Source organism: Pristiophorus japonicus, chromosome 15 (genome assembly GCF_044704955.1).
Source record: "Pristiophorus japonicus isolate sPriJap1 chromosome 15, sPriJap1.hap1, whole genome shotgun sequence".
NCBI classification, from domain to species: domain Eukaryota; kingdom Metazoa; phylum Chordata; class Chondrichthyes; family Pristiophoridae; genus Pristiophorus; species Pristiophorus japonicus.
Genome location: NC_091991.1, coordinates 22,875,855 through 22,898,433, shown reverse-complemented (window position 1 = coordinate 22,898,433; position 22,579 = coordinate 22,875,855). Strand labels below are relative to the sequence as shown.

Here is a 22,579-nt window from a genome sequence, read left to right as displayed (position 1 = left end):
CTAGCCAATTCACGCCTCATACCTTCAAAGTTACCCTTCTTTAAGTTCTGGACCATGGTCTCTGAATTAACTGTTTCATTCTCCATCCTAATGTAGAATTCCACCATATTATGGTCACTCTTCCCCAAGGGGCCTCGCACAATGAGATTGTTAATTAATCCTCTCTCATTACACAACACCCAGTCTAAGATGGCCTCCCCCCTAGTTGGTTCCTCGACATATTGGTCTAGAAAACCATCCCTTATGCAGTCCAGGAAATCCTCCTCCACCGTATTGCTTCCAGTTTGGTTAGCCCAATCTATGTGCATATTAAAGTCACCCATTATAACTGCTGCACCTTTATTGCATGCACTCCTAATTTCCTGTTTGATACCCTCCCCAACATCACTACTACTGTTTGGAGGTCTGTACACAACTCCCACTAACGTTTTTTGCCCTTTGGTGTTCTGCAGCTCTACCCATATAGATTCCACATCATCCAAGCTAATGTCTTTCCTAACTATTGCATTAATCTCCTCTTTAACCAGCAATGCTACCCCACCTCCTTTTCCTTTTATTCTATCCTTCCTGTATGTTGAATACCCCTGGATGTTGAGTTCCCAGCCCTGATCATCCTGGAGCCACGTCTCCGTAATCCCAATCACATCATATTTGTTAACATCTATTTGCACAGTTAATTCATCCACCTTATTGCGGATACTCCTTGCATTAAGACACAAAGCCTTCAGGCTTGCTTTTTTAACACCCTTTGTCCTTTTAGAATTTTGCTGTACAGTGGCCCTTTTTGTTCTTTGCCTTGGGTTTCTCTGCCCTCCACTTTTCCTCATCTCGTTTCTGTCTTTTGCTTTTGCCTCATTTTTGTCTCCCTCTGTCTCCCTGCATAGGTTCCCATCCCCCTGCAATATTAGTTTAACTCCTCCCCAACAGCACTAGCAAACTCCCCCTAAGACATTGGTTCCGGTCCTGCCCAGGTGCAGACCGTCCGGTTTGTACTGGTCCCACCTCCCCCAGAACCGGTTCCAATGCCCCAGGAATTTGAATCCCTCCCTGCTGCACCACTGCTCAAGCCATGTATTCATCTGCGCTATCCTGCGATTCCTACTCTGACTAGCACGTGGCACTGGTAGCAATCCCGAGATTACTACTTTTGAGGTCCTAATTTTTAATTTAGCTCCTAGCTCCTTAAATTCTTTTCGTAGGACCTCATCCCTTTTTTTTACCTATATCGTTGGTACCAATGTGCACCACGACAACTGGCTGTTCTCCCTCCCATTTCAGAATGGAAAATTCACACAAGGTATTAAAATTAAATATAGCATCAGCATCAAATCAGTTTTTACACACACACAAACACACACACGCACACAAAAATGTTTTGCTGTTGATGAAAAAAATGTGAGCTTTAAAGTACTCTAATTTTGATTTCATGGAACTTACTCTCTTTTTAAGGCACCAATAAGTTTAAAAGTCCTCTCTGTGCCCTTGCTTTTAAGGAAGCTCATAAAATGGTACGAGAAGCAAATGTCAAACAAGCTGCAGCAGAGAAACAGTTAAAAGAAGCACAAGGCAAGGTAACTACTTGGAAAATTATACTAAATTCATCTTTTGTAATAAGAACTGTGCAGATATTCATGGTTTAAATAGATACAGTATAATTTTCACTACTTCATTGAACATACTTTTTTTTCAATTGCAATTTTTCAGTTCTCCGTTCTGCTCTGAACCTGCTTTGCTTCATCTTTTTATAAATCTTGGTTTATATAGAGTTTTACTAATTGCTTTATTTAAATATAAAAAAAAGTTTAGCTAAGACTGCTCCATAAATTTCTTGGACTAAAGAAGTTATGATGATTTAACTTTGTGGCAAAATTATTCTGCATTTTCTTAAAAGATTGATGTACTGCAAGCTGAAGTGGCAGCATTGAAAACACTAGTGCAGTCCTCTTCACCAACATCACCTACCAAGGAGCTAACGCCGAATGCAAAAGCTCATTTTAAAAAGGGACATGCTCGAAATAAAAGTACCAGTGCTATGGCCAGCAACAGCCAAGAACTGAATGTAATGCAACCTATTGTAAGAGATTGTAAAGAGGTATGTTTTATTTTTTAAGGTTTTTCAAAAATAAATTTCAAGTAACATGAGGTTCATTGATTCATTTGGAGTCGTTTAGTTACATGTTCAAACTAATTGTAACTCCAGGGTTTAAATGGGCCCTAATCGAAGTCACAAATGGCATCCACCGTGACCGTGGTGTACTGTCCATCCTCATCCTTCTCGACCTCTCAGCAGTCTATGAAATGGTCGGCAATGCCTCTCCAATGTCTATCCTCCATGGTCCAGCTGAATGGGACATCCTTGCATGTTTCCACTCTTGCTTATCCAATGAAAATCAGAGAATCCTCTGCAATGGCTTCACTCGTTCCCCCTCTGTAGTCCGATCTTTTCTTGGCCTCTTCCTATATCTCGTGTACATGCTGCTCCGCAGTGATATTTGACGTCAGGTTCCACATGTACGCTGACGATACTCAACTCTATCTCGCTTACCACCGCTCTCGAACCCTCCACTGCCACTGTGTTGTCAGTCTGCTTTTCCAACATCCAGTCCTCGATGAGCTGCACTTTCCTCCAATTAAATGTTGGGAAGATCGCATCCTTATCGGCTCTACGACAAGTTCCATTCCCTTGCCAGCAATTCCATTCCCCTCCACTGATTCCATTCCCCTCCCTGGTCACTCACAGGCTGAACCAGACTGTTCATAAAATTGGCATTCTATTTGACTCCGAGCTGAGCTTCCGACCCCATATCCTCTCCATCACAAGGACCACCTACCCCCACTTCCATAACATCGCCCATCTCAGCAACTACCTCACCCATCTGCTAAAAACCATCATCTATGCTTTTGTTGCCTCCTGATTCGACTATTCCGATGCTCTTTTAGCCGGCCTCTCATCTTCCACTCTCTCTAAATTTGTGCTTATACAAAGCTCTGTTGCCTGTCATTTAACCCACACTGTCCCTCTCACCCATCACTAATACTGTCGCTGACTTATATTGGCTCCCAGTCCACCAACACCTAAAATTTAAAATTCTCATCTTTGTGTTCAAATCCCTCCATGGTGTCTACCTCTGTAACCTCTTCCCTCCAAGAACTTTGTGTTCCTCCAACTTTGGCCTCTTGCCATACCCTGCTCCCTTCACCTTAATATTTGTGGCTGTGCCTTCAGCCATCTAAGCACGAAGGTCTGGAATTCCCTCCCCAAATCTCTTCACCGTGCTCTCCTCCTTTAAGACTCTTTTTAAAACCTTCTTCTTGACCAAGTTTTCAGTTACCCATCTTAATATCTTCTTCTTTGGCTCAGTTTCATTTTTTGTCTGATTATGCTACTGTGAAACACATGGGACGTTTTCCGATGTTGTTAAAAAAACTTGAAAATAATTCAAAATAGACCTAATTTTGTTAAAGGAAAAAAACGGCAGGAAATATTTGATTTGGCTCAACTCGTGTAACCGGACAATTTCTGACGTTTCTGATGCTTTGCAGTTAGAAAGAAAGCACTTGTATTTATGTCATGCTTTTCATGACTTTGGGACACAAGGTGAATTCCTGTGATTTTCTTCAAATAGCACCATAGGATCTTTAACAACCACCTGAGAGGCCAGATGGGGCCTCTGTTTAACATCTCATCTGAAAAAAGGCACTCCCTCAGTCAGTACTGCACTGGAGTATCAGCATAGATGTACATTCAAATCTCGAGTGGGTCTTGAACCCACAATTTCTGACTCCGAGCCAAGGCTCACATTCTTATCAAAAGTAGGGTCATTTGAAGTGCCATATATTCTCAAATATTGTGAAAGGTGGTTTTCTGGTTTGGATAGGAACAGATTTTGTATATCTGTAATTATGTAAACTTCTCATCCAATCAGAATAGATGCATAAACGGCAATCTTTAAACACTTTTAGTTTTGGAGGTAAATTAAGAGTTCAGTTAATAGTCGAAATGGCAAAGTTTAATTGTAACATACTTAAAACTGTGTCCTTGTTTTTTTTAGCAAATAATGAATAAATAACAATTAATAAAGTGTTTTGAATAATCCAAAGTTAGAAATTTGCAGTTTGTTTTCAGCTTTACTTACAACCTATTGTGTAAATTTGCAAAAGGTTGATTCGCTTCTGTTTGGTGAATTTAAAGCATGGAAAGAAGAACCGACAATCGATCGAACCTGCTGTTTTTTAGACAGAATCTATAAAGAAGATATATATCCTTGCTTGACGTTTTCGAAAAGTGAGGTAAGAAAGAACACAAATCAACAATATAGTTAAAAGTTACTAAATAAAGTCAGTAATGTTATAACTAATGAAGTCAGTAGTGCTTACTGAGTTGGTTGTACATGGAAATTTGAATCTATTGTTTAATTAATTGGTTTCAATAAATTTTTGATCAAAGGACATCCAAGAAGTAGAAAACTTTTTTTTCATTCGTTCCGGGCTGTAGGCGTCACTGGCAAGGTCAGCATTTATTGCCCATCCCTAATTGTTGTTGGGAAGGTAGTGGTGAGCCGCCTTCTTGAACCGCTGCAATCCGTGTGGTGAAGGAACTCCCACAGTGCTGTTAGGGAGGGAATTCCAGGATTTTGACCCAACAACGATGAAGGAAGGGCGATATATTTCCAAGTCAGGATGGTGTATAACGTAAGAACATAAGAACACAAGAAATAGGAACAGGTAGGCCATACGGCCCCTCGAACCTGCTCCGCCATTCAATAAGATCATGGCTGATCTGATCATGGACTCAGCTCCACTTCCCCACCCGCTCCCCATAACCCCTTATCCCCTTATCGTTTAAGAAGCTATTTTTATCTTAAATTTATTCAATGTCCTAGCTTCCACAGCTCTCTAAGGCAGCGAATTCCACAGATTTACAACCCTCTGAGAGAAGAAATTTCTCCTCATCTCAGATCATGCCCTCTAGTTCTAGTCTCCCCCATCAGTGGAAACATCCTCTCTGCATCCACCTTGTCAAGCCCCCTCATAATCTTATACATTTCGATAAGATCACCTCATTCTTCTGAACTCCAATGAGTAGAGGCCCAACCTACTCAACCTTTCCTCATAAGTCAACCCCCTCATCCCCGTATTCAACCTAATGAACCTTCTCTGAACTGCCTCCAAAGCAAGTATATCCTTAAATATGGAAACCAAAATTGCACGCAGTATTCTAGGTGTGACCGCACCAAAACCTTGTATAGCTGTAGCAAGACTTCCCTGCTTTTATACTCCATCCCCTTTGCAATAAAAGCCAAGATACCATTGGCTTTCCTGATCACTTGCTGTACCTGCAAACTATCCTTTTGTGTTTCATGCACAAGTACCCCAGGTCCCGCTGTACTGCGGCACTTTGCACTCTTTCTCCATTTAAATATTAACTTGCTGTTTGATTTTTTTTTTCTGCCAAAGTGCATGACCTCACACTTTCCAACATTATACTCTATCTATCTGCCAAATTTTTGCCCAATTACTTAGCCTGTCTTTGTCCTTTTGCAGATTTTGTGTGTTCTCCTCACACATTGCTTTTCCTCCCATCTTTGTATCGTCAGCAAACTTGGCTACGTTACACTCAGTCCCTTCTTCCAAGTCGTTAATATAGATTGTAAATAGTTGGGGTCCCAACACAGATCCTTGCGGCACCCCACTAGTTACTGGTTGCCAACCAGAGAATGAACCATTTATCCCGACTCTCTGTTCTCTGTTAGCTATCCAAACTTGATGGGGAACTTGCAGGTGATGGTACTCCCATGCGCCTGCTGCCCTTGTCCTTCTAGGTGGTAGAGGTCGCGGGTTTGGAAGATGCTGCCAATGAAGCCTTGGCGAGTTGCCGCAGTGCACCTTGTAGATGGTACACACTGCAGCCACGGTGCGCTGGTGGTGGAGGGAGTGAATGTTGAAGGTGGTGGATGGGGTGCCAATCAAGTGAGCTGCTTTGTCCTCGATGGTGTCAAGCTTCTTGAGTGTTGGAGCTGCACTCATCCAGGCAAGTTGAGAGTATTCAATTACACTCCTGACTTGTGCCTTGTAGATGGTGGAAAGTCTTTGGGGAGTCAGGAGTTGAGACACTCGCTGCAGAATAGCCAGCCTCTGACCTGCTCTTGTTGCCACAGTATTTATGTTGCTGGTCCAATTAAGTTTCTGGTCAATGGTGACCCCTAGGATGTTGATGGTGGGGGATTTGGCGATGGCAATGCTGTTGAATGTTAGGGGAGTTGGTTAGACTCTTGCTTGTTGGCGATGGTCATTGTGTGGCACGAATGTTACTTGCCACTTATCCGCCCAAGCCTGAATGTCGTCCAGGTCTTGCTGCACGCGGGCCTGGACTGCTTCATTTTCTGAGGGATTGCGAATGGAACTGAACACTGTGCAATCATTTTAATTCTTCTGTAAATGTGTGGAGGCCTAGTGGTTATGGTGCTCAATTGGCAATCTAGAGGCCTTGAATTCAAATCCTACCAGAGCAAGTTGAATTTTTTTTTCCTCAAATTTGTAATTTGAAGTACCAGAAATATAATGGTGTCGTAAAAACGGACTGATTCACTAATGTACTTCAGGGATCATATTGGGATAAGACTAAGGCAATCTTAGTCAACCCTGCAAAGTCTTCCTCATCAACATCAGTGGGCTAGTGCCCAAGTTGGGAGCACTGTTCCATGCAGGAACAGGAGCAGGCCATTTAGCCCCTTGAACCTGCTCTGCCATTCAGTTAGATTATAGCTGATCTGTATCTTAACTCTATTTACCCTTTGATCCTCACCTTTGATCTATGTCCCTTGTTACCCTTACCTAACTAAAATCTATTGACCTCCGTCTTGAAAGTGTCAACTGACACATCATCCACAGCCTTTTGGGGACAGAGTTCCAGATTTCTATTAAAGTCAAGCAACAGCTCAACATTTAATTCAAGGAAAGTGATCATTTTGAGCAGTTTGTTTAGAACATGATCCATGTGGATATTAAAATTCAAGGTGGAAAAAATTAAGTTTGTTGAACAAGGTTTTCAGCAGATTATAAAAATGATCTTTCCCTTTTCTGCAGCTGGCTTCAACAATTCTTGAAGCTGTGGAAGACAATACTCTAAGCATTGAACCAGTTGGATTTCAGCCTCTCCCTGTTGTGAAAGCTTCTGCAGTGGAGTGTGGAGGACCCAAGTAAGTTCAACTTGGATTTAACTACTTTTTACACCTGCAATTATTTTCATTAAAGTGGGGGGAAAAATGTGCTTCTCTTTTTCCAACCTTAATTGATAGAAGTCCAAGACACAATAGTCATTTTAAAAATTAAAGTAGATACATACAAATCATAAGGCAATAATTCATTGTGCTTAGATGAATGTAAGAGTGCTGCTAGAAGAGTTTATCTGCATCATCTGAACTCCTTGATGGAATTATTGAGTTTCGTTTTGGCATTCTTTCAGTTTTTTTACTATTCATCCAGCATTTGGGTTTACATATTGCATCAGAATATTTGTTTAACTTTTCCTATTTCTCTATCACTGGGAAATGATGTGGGACCTCAAGCAATACAAAGACATTCATCATCAATGATATTGCATGCAGTCGATTCTTGATGCGTCAGTCTTTATTATATATCAAAGTTTTGAATAATTCCCAATCTCTAGCATATTAAAATCTAATTTATTAAAAATTTTTAATATCTGCACATTAACTTTGTCAACATTTTCCATTATAAACTTTGATGTTCACATTTATAATGGAAACTACCTATATAAACTTGTCATGATGTAATTACACTCCTGCCAATGGTGTAGCTGTAGCACCTCCGTTTTGTCTCCTATCTCCTCAGCCTGTACTGGAGAGAAACTACTGTGCTCCAACCAACTCTACTTCTTTGCTTCCCAGGTTACTGTAAGGTTTGTTACTTAAAAATCAAAATATATAAAATAAAGGGGAGAATGTCTGACCTTGAAATTGGAATCTGAATGATGCCTGGTCCATTTATCTTCCATTCTCTAACCCCACCATTCGATGATTACACCTGGTCTTGATTTCCCTGGTACAACGCCACAGGCAATCTATTCAAAATCTTGTGTCTGCGTGCAGTTCCTGTCTACAAAAAACTCCTGTTATGTTTTTCATTAACTTTTTTTTCTATTATTAATTCTTATGCCCACAATTATAATGTGAACTGCTTATGTAAATGAATCACCCTAATTGCACAATCTGGCCACTGAGTGGTCAATATTGTCTTCACCCCAAAACTCAAGATGCTTTGTGAAAATTATCTCACCTGTGTTTTGATATCAGAAATGCTCTAATTGTTTACACCTGTGAGACAGAGTCAATGAGACAAAGTACAAAACATAAAAATATTAAAAAGCTTAACTTTGAAAGCAAAGTCTTTTTGAGGAAAACAGATAGGAAGGAAGACTGGAGGAGAAAAGGGAAACAGGTTGGTAGGGGAGGAGGGTGATGGGCCTCTACTATCTTTCCACAAGCCCTCGAGGAAAGTGAGTAAAAGGGGGAAGAAGGGCGGGGGAGCAGGTATAGAAGGTTAAGAGTAAGGAGAGTGAGTGCGGCATCAATAGGAGGGGTGGGTACAGAGGTTAAATACGTGTTCAAAGGGGTGATGGCAGTAATGGGGTGGTAGGAAGGGGAGAGAGTTAAGTCAAAGATGTGAGGGAAGCACAAGTGATTGTGGAAGTGGGTGGGAACAGAGTCACTTGAGGGCCACATTGTCCTCACAATCCCCATCCCAAATGTAGCCTGCAGCTGTTGGTGAGTTCTTTCCCCACCAGGCTTCCTAAAATGAAAGAAGGAATAAATGGGCAGAAATGAAAATAAAAAGATGCAAGATGAAGTTAGGGAAAGAGAAGCAAAAGAGCAGAGACTGAGAGAAACAGCAACACAAAGGCAACAGTCAGGTACGAGAGAGACCATGAGTAATTAATTTTGTGACTCCATTTAGCTGCACTCTCATCTGTTCCTGGGCTAGTTCCGCTCTTCCATGTTTAAATTTGGTAGGCATGGGGAATAGGAAACATCTGGTTTCACTGCTGTTCCGCCTTTAGCCATCAGTGTTTTGTCTTTTTAATGGTTTTTTTTGAGCTAGATAACTTCAGCTCTCATGAGATCGAAGAAGGATTTGAATGGTTTCCTGTACATGGTCCTATTGACCAATAGGTTCTCTAACATTCAGTTGTTTTCATTGTACAAAGAAAGCACCAGTGTGTGTCACCTCTTGCAATGTATAATCAACTCCTCTCATCCAATTTCCTAAAAACTTGACTTTTAAATTTACCATGAAAGAGCTGTATGAAAAAGTAATCACTGAGTTTCAATTGCAGAAACAGCCAGTAAAATCAGTGAGAATTTCTGAGTCAAATATCTGGGGAGAAAAGCAGGCACCTAAATATAAAGTTGCTATTATTAACAAAGATGGTATTTTTAAGACATTGGGTGGATTATGGAAGAACTTTCCTGTGCTCTGTACTATGTCTGTGATCAGTTTTTGGTTCGAAAACCACATCCCTGTCAATCAGTTAATTTATTATTATATAACTAGTAGATTTCCTGTGGTGCAGGTCATGAGTCACCCAGGACACAGGCCTAGAGCAAGCATGGAATGCTGGGAAAATATGTTGATTACTCGTATGTTGAAAAATGTGAAATTAAGGCATTTGGCATGTTTTGTACCCTACGGAATGTGGCAGATGTAAAACTTTTAATCGGATAGATTTGTATCCAGGCTACATTTGTATGTTACGCCGAGGAACTGACTTTCTATTGTTCGGCTGGCTGATTCCATGGTCAATTCATAAACTGCCATTTGATCTCAATAAATTGACGAATTCAATGAATACTTTGAATCAACCACTGTTTTCAAAACTTGAGTATTTCTATTTCTGCATTGCTTATTTAAACAGTTCGATATTAAATTTAAACATCCACTCCCTCCACTATTTTGCAAACTATGGCTGCAATGTGTACTATCTACAGGATGCACTGTGACACCTCGCCAACAAGGCTTCTTTGGCAGCACCTCTCAAACCTGCTATCACCACCTCTTAGAAGAACAAGGGGAGTAGGTGCATGGGAACACCATTCCCTCCAAATTCCACTCCAAGTCACACACCAACCTCACTTAAACACATATTGCCATTCCTTCATTGACGCTGGATAAAAATCCTGGAACTCCCTACCTAACGGTATTGCGGGAGCAAATTCAGTACACTGACTGCAACAGTTCACGAAGACAGCCCACCATCACCTACTCAAGGGTAGCTAGGGTTGGACAATCCTTGCTAAAAATACCTTTACCATAAAAATACCAGCAACGCCGATATTCCTAGAATTAAAAAAAAATTACATAATTGATTTCAACCTCCTGTGTCAACACTCCTGGGGCATTTGTTTGTTTGTGTGTACTTCACTTATTGTTCTAAATATGTGTTTTTTGACAACTTACTTATAACTGATGTTTTGTATTTGGCTGTTTGCACTCTTGCTTTATATTTATATAGTCTTGGGATTCGTTTAATTAAATATATAAGCACAATTGTAAGAAATCTGCCATAACATGAGGAAATTTAAACAAAATGTTGGGATAGCTTAGAAATTTGCAGAACGAATTTTTGATTGATGAAAATAATTGAAATGTAAGATTCAACCTTTCCACATATGGAATGAAACGTGACCAAAAAAAGCCATAGTTAAAGTGATAAATGTATTTTTAGCAAGGATGGACACTCCTTCAATTCATTCAATTTAGAAATGCTGTGTTAATAAAGATTTGAGTAAAGCTATCTAATTTTTACTACTGCAGTTAGTGAGTGCCAATATGTGTAACGGACATGCATGAGTTTTATTGTGGGTACCCTCTACCTATGTACTTGCGGTCTAAAACCAAGTGCCTTTGAACATTTGAAACACTTTTTTTTGCAAGGTATTGACATGAGAACAGATTCCTCAACATATATTCAACAACCACATGTAAATAAAAGTTGCCATCTCATGATCAAAACAAAATGATTTGGGTGTAATCTGTGTCCTTGTATACGAATCACAGATAGTTAAAATGCAGGTTACAGCGAGCAATTAGGGAAGCAAATGGTATGTTGGCCTTTATTACAAAGGGATTGGAATATAAGAGTAAAGAAGTCTTACTGCAATTATATAGGGCCATGGTGAGATTACACTTGGAGCACAGTTTTTGTCTCCTTACTTAAGGAAGGATATATTTGCCATAGAGGGGGTGCAACAAAGGTTCGCCAGACTGATTTCTGGGATGGGGGTGATTGCCCTATGAGGAGAGATTAGAAACATAGAAACATAGAAAATAGGTGCAGGAGTAGGCCATTCGGCCCTTCAAGCCTGCAACGCCATTCAATGAGTTCATGGCTGAACATGCAACTTCAGTACCCCATTCCTGCTTTCTCACCATACCCCTTGATTCCCCTAGTAGTAAGGACTTCATCTAACTCCTTTTTGAATATATTTAGTGAATTGGCCTCAACAACTTTCTGTGGTAGAGAATTCCACAGGTTCACCACTCTCTGGGTGAAGAAATTCCTCCTCATCTCGGTCCTAAATGGCTTACCCCTTATCCTTAGACTGTGTCCCCTGGTTCTGGACTTCCCCAACATTGGGAACATTCTTCCTGCATCTAACCTGTCTAACCCCGTCAGAATTTTAAACGTTTCTATGAGGTCCCCTCTCATTCTTCTGAACTCCAGTGAATACAAGCCCAGTTGATCCAGTCTTTCTTGATGTGTCAGTCCCGCCATCCCGGGAATCAGTCTGGTGAACCTTCGCTGCACTCCCTCAATAGCAAGAATGTCCTTCCTCAGGTTAGGAGACCAAAGCTGTACACAATACTCCAGGTGTGGCCTCACCAAGGCCCTGTACAATTGTAGCAACACCTCCCTGCCCCTGTACTCAAATCCCCTCGCTATGAAGGCCAACATGCCATTTGCTTTCTTAACCGCCTGCTGTACCTGCATGCCAACCTTCAATGACTGATGTACCATGACACCCAGGTCTCTTTGCACCTCCCCTTTTCCTAATCTGTCACCATTCAGATAATAGTCTGTCTCTCTGTTTTTACCACCAAAGTGGATAACCTCACATTTATCCACATTATACTTCATCTGCCATGCATTTGCCCACTCACCTAACCTATCCAAGTCGCTCTGCAGCCTCATAGCATCCTTCTCGCAGCTCACACTGCCACCCAACTTAGTGTCATCCGCACATTTGGAGATACTACATTTAATCCCCTCGTCTAAATCATTAATATACAGTGTAAACAGCTGGGGCCCCAGCACAGAACCTTGCGGTACCCCACTAGTCACTGCCTGCCATTCTGAAAAGTCCCCATTTACTCCTACTCTTTGCTTCCTGTCTGACAACCAGTTCTCAATCCATGTCAGCACAATACCCCCAATCCCATGTGCTTTAACTTTGCACATTAATCTCTTGTGTGGGACCTTGTCGAAAGCCTTCTGAAAGTCCAAATATACCACATCAACTGGTTCTCCCTTGTCCACTCTACTGGAAACATCCTCAAAAAATTCCAGAAGATTTGTCAAGCATGATTTCCCTTTCACAAATCCATGCTGACTTGGACCTATCATATTACCTCTTTCCAAATGCACTGCTATGACATCCTTAATAATTGATTCCATCATTTTACCTACTACCGATGTCAGGCTGACCGGTCTATAATTCCCTGTTTTCTCTCTCCTTTTTTAAAAAGTGGGTTACATTGGCTACCCTCCACTCCATAGGAACTGATCCAGAGTCAATGGAATGTTGGAAAATGACTGTCAATGCATCCGCTATTTCCAAGGCCACCTCCTTAAGTACTCTGGGATGCAGTCCATCAGGCCCTGGGGATTTATCGGCCTTCAATCCCATCAATTTCTCCAACACAATTTCCCGACTAATAAGGATTTCCCTCAGTTCCTCCTCCTCACTAGACCCTCCGACCCCTTTTATATCCGGAAGGTTGTTTGTGTCCTCCTCAGTGAATACCGAACCAAAGTACTTGTTCAATTGGTCCGCCATTTCTTTGTTCCCCGTTATGACTTCCCCTGATTCTGACTGCAGGGGACCTACGTTTGTCTTTACTAACCTTTTTCTCTTTACATATCTATAGAAATTTTGCAATCCATCTTAATGTTCCCTGCAAGCTTCTTCTCGTACTCCATTTTCCCTGCCCTAATCAAACCCTTTGTCCTCCTCTGCTGAGTTCTAAATTTCTCCCAGTCCCCGGGTTCGCTGCTATTTCTGGCCAATTTGTATGCCACTTCCTTGGCTTTAATGCTATCCCTGATTTCCCTAGATAGCCACGGTTGAGCCACCTTCCCTTTTTTATTTTTACGCCAGACAGGAATGTACAGGATTGAGTAGACTAGGCCTATATTCCCTAGAGTTTAGAAGAATGAGAGGTGAACTCATTGAAACATATAACATTCTTAAGGGGCTTGATAGGATAGATGCTGGGAGAGTGTTTCCCCTGGCTGGGGAGTCTAGTACGAGGGATCATAGTCTCAGAATAAAGGGTCGGCCATTTAGGACTGATGAGGAGAAATTTCTTCACTCAAAAGGGTTGTGAATCCTTGGAATTTTCTACTCCAGAGTTGACTGTTCAAGACAGATAGCAATAGATTTGTATTACTAAGGGAATCAGGGGATACAGGGATAATGCGGGAAGGTGGAGTTGAGATAGAAGATCAGCCAAAGCAGGAACAGTATGCTTGCTTTCTTTAAGCTTTATAAAGAAAAAAGAAAGACTTGCATTTATATTGTGCCTTTCACAAATTCAGTACATCCTAAAATGCTTTACAGTCATTGAAGTACTTTTTTAAGTGTAGTCACTGTTGTAATGTAGGAAATGAGCTAGCCAAATTGCAGCAAGGTCCCACAACCAGCAATGTGATAATGACTAGATAATCTGTTTTAGTGATGGTTTGGTTGAGGGATAAATATTTACCAGGATACCGGAGCGAACTCTTTTTTTCAAAATAGTGCCATGGGATCTTTTATGTCAACCTGAGAGGGCAGACGGGGATTCGGTTTAACATCTCAGCTGAAAGATGGCATCTCTGACAGTGCAGCACTCCCTCAGTACAACACTGGAATGCCAGCCTAGATTTTGTGCTCAAGTCTCTGGAGTGGAACTTGAATCCGCAACCTTCTGACCAAAGCGAGAGTGCTACCACTTCATTTTTACTTGACTTCATTATTGTCTTAACAATACTTTATTATTGTCTTAACTTTGCAACTCACCATAAGTACGCTGGCATTGCTAGGCTCCAAGCTGGCCTGAAAGTGTAACCCTTCAGGACCCCACTGCCAGATTTCATATATTAAAATAATGGTCCCTATTTATATGTGGATGCTAGATGAAAGAGAAAGAATGTCAGATTATCTGCAATAGGTGTGGCCTTATTATTTGAAGAAATTTAGGGCCCAAGTTTCGAGCCGCGCCTAGAACGGCGCAGTCCCGACCTGGACGCCCGTTTTTCGCGCCACAAAGTGCGCCTAAAAAAACCCACCAGATTCTCCACCTCCCTGCAGGTCCTCTGGCCCTCGGCGCAGCGCAGCAGGAGCTGTAGGGGGCGGAGCCAGGTCCCTGCGCTGAAAACAGTGCCTGGACCTCTGCACATGCGCGCTACAGTGGTCGCGCAAGTGCAGTAGCTCCAGGCGCCTGAAACTGTGTGGGAGGGGCCCGAAGCACGCAACCCCTAGCCCTGGCCGAATGACCTCACTTGGGGCTGCATCAATGAGGCTCCTCCCACGGCCAGCCCCTGCTTCATCCCGACCCGACTCGATTCCCGCTTCCCCCCCCGCCCCCGGACCGGTCCCGACTCCCGCTTCCTCACCCCCGGACCGGACCCGACTCCCGCTCTATCCCCCCCTGCCCCCGGACACGACCCGACTCCCGCTTCCCCCCCCCCCCCCCCCGGACTGGATCCGACCTGACCTCCCTCTCCCTCCCTCCCCCTACCCGAACCGAACCGACCTCCCTCCCACCAACCCCCTGACCCAACCCAATGCCACCTACCTGTAAATCTGGTGCTGGGGACGGGCCCTGCCCGAAGTCTCAGGCCCGGCCCGTTCAGCCTCCCTCCCCCTTCTCCTCCTCCCCCCCCCCCCCCATCTCCTTCCTTCCCCCCCCCCCATCTCCTTCCTTCCCCCCCCATCTCCTTCCTTCTTCCCCCCCAACCCCCATCTCCTTTCTCCCCCATCTCCTTTCTCCCCCATCTCCTTTCTCCCCCATCTCCTTTCTCCCCCATCTCCTTTCTCCCCCATCTCCTTTCTCCCCCATCTCCTTTCTCCCCCATCTCCTTTCTCCCCCATCTCCTTTCTCCCCCATCTCCTTTCTCCCCCATCTCCTTTCTCCCCCATCTCCTTTCTCCCCCATCCCCTTTCTCCCCCTTCTCCCCATCCCCTTTCTCCCCTTTCTCCCCATCCCCTTTCTCCCCCTCCTCCCCCTCCCCTCGCTGTCAGAAACACAGACACTGACAGACAGAGAATGAGACACACACACAGACAGACAGAGAGATAGAGACACTGACAGAGACACACTGGGGGGGGGGGTGGGATCCCAGCACGCTGTTGGAGGGCTCCCGGTGCTGCAGTCGGTAAGTAGAAAATGTTTTATTTATTGATTTTTAAAAAAAAATTATTTCTTATTAATTTTTTTTGATTGATTTATTGCTTGATTTATTGATGTATTTATCATTTATTATTGATGATGGCTCTCTATTTGTAAAACTGAAGTGTTTAATGTTTGTAAACTTCCCTTTAAACCCCCCCCCCCCCATTCCCTACGCCTGATTTGTAACCTACGTCTGATTTTGTAAAGTGTAGACAAGGTTTTTTCGAGCGTACAAAAATCTTCACTTACTCCATTCTAAGTTAGTTTGGAGTAAGTTTTCACTGACGAAACTTTGAAAACAGGCGTAAGTGGCCGGACACGCCCCCTTTTGAAAAAGAAAATTCTGTTCCAAAGTGAAACTGTTCTAACTGACTAGAACTGGAGCAAACTAAATGACGAGAATTCCGATTTCTAAGATACTCCGTTCTATACTAGTTGCTCCTAAAAATCAGGAGCAAATCATGTGGAAACTTGGGGCCTTAGATTCTACATACAAAACTACCAGTGGTATACTCTGCGTTTTTCTTTCTGACCTACTGGCATGATTGGGGGCTGTTCTTCTTTACTGCTGTATTTCATTTCTATTACTTAAGATCTTACCCTGACTGAGCTATACTGTGGAACAAAATAGGCAAGATCAGTGGGGACCTAAATTTTCAAAGGGATAATGGCCTTTTATTCTCTGTAGAATGATGGCAATTCCCATTTAGATGGGGATCAAACTTTCTTTAAAAGAATGGCAAGGACCATTTCTATAGTAGGTAAATTAACATTGATCAACTTTTGAAAACCTGTTGCTATCTATATTGAGTAAACTATTTAATCTGCCTATTTTGTGATGGGAGTAGTTTTTTAAAAGTTTATAACATTTCTTTTGCATGAAACACAAAAAAATCTCATCTTTATTCTTTATTCTTGCTTTACATTTTACTTTTTGCTGAAGCGGCTTTTCTTTTTTTCTGTTGTTTTGCATCCTGATGTTTTTTCCTCACTTCTGTACATAGTGGACGGAGAGCTGAAATTGTAACGTAAGTTATTTTTTGCACTTCTCATATACAGTGGTGCACCTGATAATGAATCCTTCTCGCGATCAACTGATTCTCTAGAAAACCAAAATTGATCTCTATAGTTTGCTTTACTACAAATAGAAAGATGACGCAGAATATTTTGCTTTATGATGTACAATTATTTTCAGGTAATATATAAGGCCTAGAAATGAGGTTGCTGGACATCTAGATTAACAGGGCTGGAACTTGGGAATTCATAGTAAAGAATGGTTCCTCAATATTATTTAAAGTCTGAGTTTAAAACCAAATTTTGTAAAGAGCTTCCTCAGCAAGGCATGTTGAACTGAGTCCACTGATTTGTTCTATACTCACTCACTGGTTTGTTATTGAGTGCGTTGATCATTGAGAAAATGAACTGGTATTGAAAGACCTATATTATGTCCTATTAATGGGTAATACAATTATTTTAATAACCCACTATAACTGTAAATTGTGTCGAAAACCTTTAATGATAAAGCAATAGTTAATGAAAACCTGAGCTCAATTAGCTGATGGCAGGTAGATATGGGATCAGTGCTCCTCATTTGGGAAACAATCCCCAGGGTTCGGTATTTCTGATTGATATCCAGTCCATCCTGTTGGAAAGTGCGCATGGATGGACATTGGGCTAGGACAGCATCGGACTCTATTCTGGTGCTAACAGTTGCAAAGCTGCCACCACTAATTGGGATCACATGAAGAATGGTCATCTGTGAACATAAATTCAATTTGAAGGCATTGTCCCTTTGAGAAATTCATGCCATTTATGCTGCCTGTTTGATAAAGTGATTATCCTGTAGTTTATTCTGTATCAAGGGTACAGTTATATTAATGGACTAGTAATTCAGAGATCGGAGTTCAAATCTCACCATGAAATCTGGAAATTAAAAGCTGGCATCAGTAAAAGAATCATGAAGCTGTTGGATTGTTGTAAAAACCTAACTAGTTCACTCATGTCCTTTACGGAATGAAACCTGCCATCTGTACCCAGTCTGGCCTATATGTGACTTCAGTCCCACACCAAAATAGTTGATAACTGCCCATTGAAATGGCCTAGCCAGCCACTTGGCTTCTCATTAACCTCTGTTCCAGCAGCTCCAGTCTTTTTTGGGAAGCATCAAAAAATGATGCTGGACCTTTGGGAATTAATTCTTAAAATCTTGAATCTGACCATTATCAAAACCATAAAAAATCTTCCACACCAAAGAGTTCAAAATTCCAGTAAGTGACAAATTGAAATTGTATTTTACATTCTTTAAGATTTTTTTGTATCCAAACTGATTTCAGTTGCAAAGACAAGTTACTCCCATGTAATTCCTTCTATGGCAGAGCTACGGCAGTTAGATTATAGGGATAGTGGAACAAATGATCTTCGTGCCATAACAGCATAAGGGAAAGTATTTTAAGTAATCTTCTGTTCTGTTCTTACCCAGTGACTACACTTCAAAAGCAAGTAATTGAATGTGAAGCACTTTGAGTTGTGCCATAGACATGTTAAACGTAATTTCTTTCTGAAAACATTCCATAAAATGCCTATTTGAATTGGTAAAACATAAAAAGAAATGCCCTGGAATATAGGCCATCTGACAATTTTGCAGGAGGCAACAGGAGCCATTTTCCCAGTTCTCTAACTTGGGTTTCTTTTATGTGATATAGTTGATAACTATCAGAAAAGTTACACTTTGAACGCAAACTTACAAAAATGCAACAGTCCTTAAAAGATCAATACATTCATAGCCTGAAATTGAGTATCAGATTCAAACACTTCTGCTTTACATTTGTTACATTTAAATGTTACATTTGTCATCCATTGGCAGAATTCTTTAATGTTGCTTTAATTTAAAACATTGATTTTTGAATTTAATTTAATTTAAAACATTAATTTTTTAATTTAAAACATTGATATTTGGGTTATTGAAAACAAATTCACTGGAGAGCTTTGTTTCAATTTATGCTATAAAATGAATGTTGTAACAACCACAAACCAATGGGTTACTGAATTACCATAAAAATCAGTGAATTGCTTTTGAAGTGGAGTCACTGGGTAAGCCGGAAAGGAGATTCCTGAAATGCCTTCTCTTATGCTGTTATGCCATGAAGATCATTTACTCTAATATCCCTATAGTCTAACTGCTATAAGCTGAGCCATGGAAGAAATTACATGGGATACATGCAATGAAAAATGCTACCATATTTCCGAAACAAAGTTTCTTAGAGAAACTTATCTTGGCATAAGGAAAAACGAACAATGGAGAACCATTTTGTCGAAAGACGAGAAAAGCATCAGTAGAATAGGTGCAATAGAGTAGTGGCTATGTTACTGGACTAACAATCCAGAGCCCTGGACTACTAATCGAGAGAATCTGAGCTGTCACGATGATGGTTTGAAAATGTGAATTCAGTTTGAAAGAAATCTGGAAATAAAAAGATGGAGTCAGTAAAAAGTGACAATGGAGCTGTCGGATTGTCATTAAAAACCCAACTGGTTTGTTAATCTTCTTTAGAGACTGAAACCCGCCGACCTTACCCAGTCTGGTCTACATGTGGCTCTAGTTCCACACCAATGTGGTTGACTCTCAACTGCTCTCTGAAGTGGCCTAGTCAGCAAATTAGTTGTATCAAACGCTCAGTAGTTCAAGAAAGCAGCTCACCACCACCACCTCAGGGCAACTAGGGATGGGAAATAAATGCCGAACTTGCCGGCAACACCCACATCCGGAGAATGAATTTTAAAAAAACAATACAGTGGTTTTATCCAGGTGAAAGTTTCCTCTTCCTCATTCGGAGGGACATACCTGAACTTTTACCTAGGGTGGAATATCCTTTTTTTCCCCACAGGTGATTGAAAAGATAAGGGCAGAGGAAACCAACTCTATTACAGAAAGCTGTTCGTGGTAAATTAATCCACCTAGAAGGACAAGGGCAGCAAGTGCATGGGAACACCATCACCTCCAGGTTCCCCTTAAAATCATAGACAATACAGACTTAGACATGTATCACCATTTCTTTATTGTCGCTGGATCAAAATCTTGGAACTCCCTACCTAACCGCATTGTTGGGAGTACCTTCACTACATGGACTGAGTGGTGCAAGAAGGTGGTTCACCAACACCTTCTCGAGGACATCTGGGGTTGGACAATAAATGCTGGCCTCTCCTGTGATGCCCATATCCTGAAAATGAATTTTTAAAAAAATTAAGGATTTGCATTTGGTGTCAGGATGGAGAGGAAAATGCTACCAAATACATAATCCCCAAGATCCGAATGCTTAAATCACTGTTTCATTAGGGCAAACGTTCCATTCACTCTTTCAAAGCAAATTTCCCTCGCTGTTGGGTTAGTAGAGAAATCTGCAAGGTGAGAGATCCTCCGAAGTTCCCAGCTCCAGTATGATATTTCAATGTATTAAATATAAGTTTATCCATTCTCAGTATCTTGTTTGGCATATTGTGTTCTGTGCCATAAATTCACTGGAGTAAATATTTGATAATGAATTATTTTATCTTTGATCATGATTGCATAATTTAATACAAATTTTCCTCCATCAACTTTCTTCTTCTACTATGTCTTTTTTACAGAAAGTGTGCCCTGAGTGGTCAAACTAAAACTTGTAGACACCGAATTAAGTTGGGAGATTCCAGTAGCTACTACTATGTTTCACCATTTTGTAGATACAGGGTAAGGAATGATGCACCTGCATATTTTTTTAAAGCATCATAGTACTTTACTTTATTCTTCAGAAAATACTGAAAACCAGATAATACATTATAACAATTATGGTACAAACTAAGAGATTTCATGTTCTTCTGTCTTGTTCCCTAGATTATGTCTGTATGCAACTTTTTCACTTATATTCGGTATATTCAGCAGGGTCTGGTTAAACAGCAGCATGGTAAGTGATTATTTTGAAAACAGCAGTTGTATTTAAACTTAATTTTGATGGTTTTTTCAGAAAGCATTATTTGAGTGTCTGCTGTGATGTAATTTTGTAATTAAAGGCAGATTATGAGCATGGCTTGCTGCACATTGCTAAGGTCTCAAAATATGTATGTGGAATTTTTGATTTGGTTGTGCCGAACATTAGTATTGCTACTTTCAAAAACAGTAGAAATGTGGACATAGAGACGAACATACAAAACTGGCCAAAACGGTCCAACAGAGTCAAAACAAAACAGACTCAAAAAAATCATCATCATTCAGATTGTCATAAAAACCCAATTGGTTCACTAATGTTCTCTTGCGAAGGAAACCTGCCATTCATACCTGGTCTGGTTTATCTGTAACTCCAGTCCCACACCAACGTGGGTGACTCTTAAATTCCCTCTGAAGTGGTCTAGTAAGCCACTCAGTTATATCACCACCTGGGATGGCCAATAAATGCTGGTCTTGCGAGTGGCTTCCACATCCCACAGAATGAATAGGAAAAAAAGTCTCTCTATAACTATAGTTTCCCAACCTTCGTGAATTTACAGTGTCACTCTGATCTGAATTCCTCTCAGTCCATGCTGCTGATTAAATATTTCAATAATTGCTTGTTAGGTGTATGTTAACAATGTTCATGCAACTACATGTAATTTTATATTGACACATATGTTGTGGTCAGTGCGTGATTTTAAAAGTCAAGAACGTTTTGTCTCAATTTACTTAACCTTCCTGTAAGGTTTTGTTGTAAAAACATGTTACTCAATATCTTAATTATACCTGCATTGTATGTATTAAATATGTGAAAAAAGTTTACTGTATTGTATTTGTGCATCTCTTGTGAACATTCTGACCACCTCCAGTCACTATGTACAGTTACAAACATATTTCAAGCACAAGTGACTCTTATTAAATCAAGAGTGATGTACATTACAAATCTTGTCATTTTCTGATTTTTACATTCTGTTTTTACAGTTGAACAAATGTTTTGGGAAGTGATGCATCTGAGGAAGGAAATGTCACTAGCCAAATTGGGATTTTACAAGGAAGAACTCTGAGATCCAACCGTTAGGAAAAAATGCATGAGCTTTAATGAGTGATCAACAATAATGTGGTTTCTAAGACTTCATTGTCCTAATATTTATTTCTCTTATAGTGGGTCTACCATCTCTGATTTTTTTTTTTTCCCCAGCAGCTGTACTGAAGGGTAGTTAATCTTTGACAAATGACAAGGGACTGAAAAATATTTTTTCTGTTGCAAGCATTTAGTTTTGGCGTTTTAAGAACTATGTTGAGTATTTGCAACTGTATCAGTGGCACTGCATAGAAAAGAAGTTCTGGGTGTAATGGCAGCAGCTGAAATAAATTTTGACCTCCGTTATGTCATATGCAACATGTTTGCAAGAAAAATGAATGCTTTGTGTGTACTGGCTTTCTAGCTATATTTTAAAATAGTTTGACCGGTTGTGTGTTTTTCATTCTCATTAGTAAATCAAACGTTCCATCATTTGAATTCAACTTCAGTTAATAATGGTTTGGGTTATTGATTTCACATTGTGCACTTTAAATACAGTGTATTTTCTAAGAACAACTTTATAATTCAAATCTATAGCAAATCCAAGACAAATTGAGACATAAATAAAAGGGACGAATATGAAATGCATTAATTATACATTACTGTACCAATCTAAAAATGCACTAAATGACAATAAACGTGTTCTGGTAAATATTAGCTTGCAGTTATGAATATTATCTGCATAGAAAGGTTATACAGTATAATGGGAATACTGATGTTGCTGAATTACCAGGAGAAATTGATGATGGGTGGAGTTTTTGCAATACTGGTCCTATTGAGAGTGCATTATCCTGTCATTTGATCGTCTCTGTTTTTATGCTCTACCTTAATGGAATTCCAAAAGTAATTCTGTTCAATTACTT

General features: G+C 40.7%; 1 protein-coding gene across 3 annotated transcripts in view; it reads left to right on the top strand.

Moving 5' to 3' along the window:
• rab3ip (RAB3A interacting protein (rabin3)) overlaps window positions 1-22,373 on the top strand; it is a 75,810-nt gene extending 53,437 nt beyond the window's left edge. For 2 of the 3 annotated variants that reach the window (XM_070900215.1, XM_070900216.1), the window contains exons 5-12: window positions 1,494-1,571; window positions 1,892-2,092; window positions 4,162-4,290; window positions 7,087-7,199; window positions 16,680-16,703; window positions 20,299-20,398; window positions 20,543-20,612; window positions 21,617-22,373. In XM_070900215.1, the coding sequence (XP_070756316.1) occupies window positions 1,494-1,571; window positions 1,892-2,092; window positions 4,162-4,290; window positions 7,087-7,199; window positions 16,680-16,703; window positions 20,299-20,398; window positions 20,543-20,612; window positions 21,617-21,699 (798 nt within the window). In that variant the 3' untranslated portion in view covers window positions 21,700-22,373. The remainder of the gene's footprint in view (window positions 1-1,493; window positions 1,572-1,891; window positions 2,093-4,161; window positions 4,291-7,086; window positions 7,200-16,679; window positions 16,704-20,298; window positions 20,399-20,542; window positions 20,613-21,616) is intronic. The other variant, XM_070900217.1, reaches the window with a different exon arrangement.
• The last annotated feature ends 206 nt before the right edge of the window (window positions 22,374-22,579 follow it).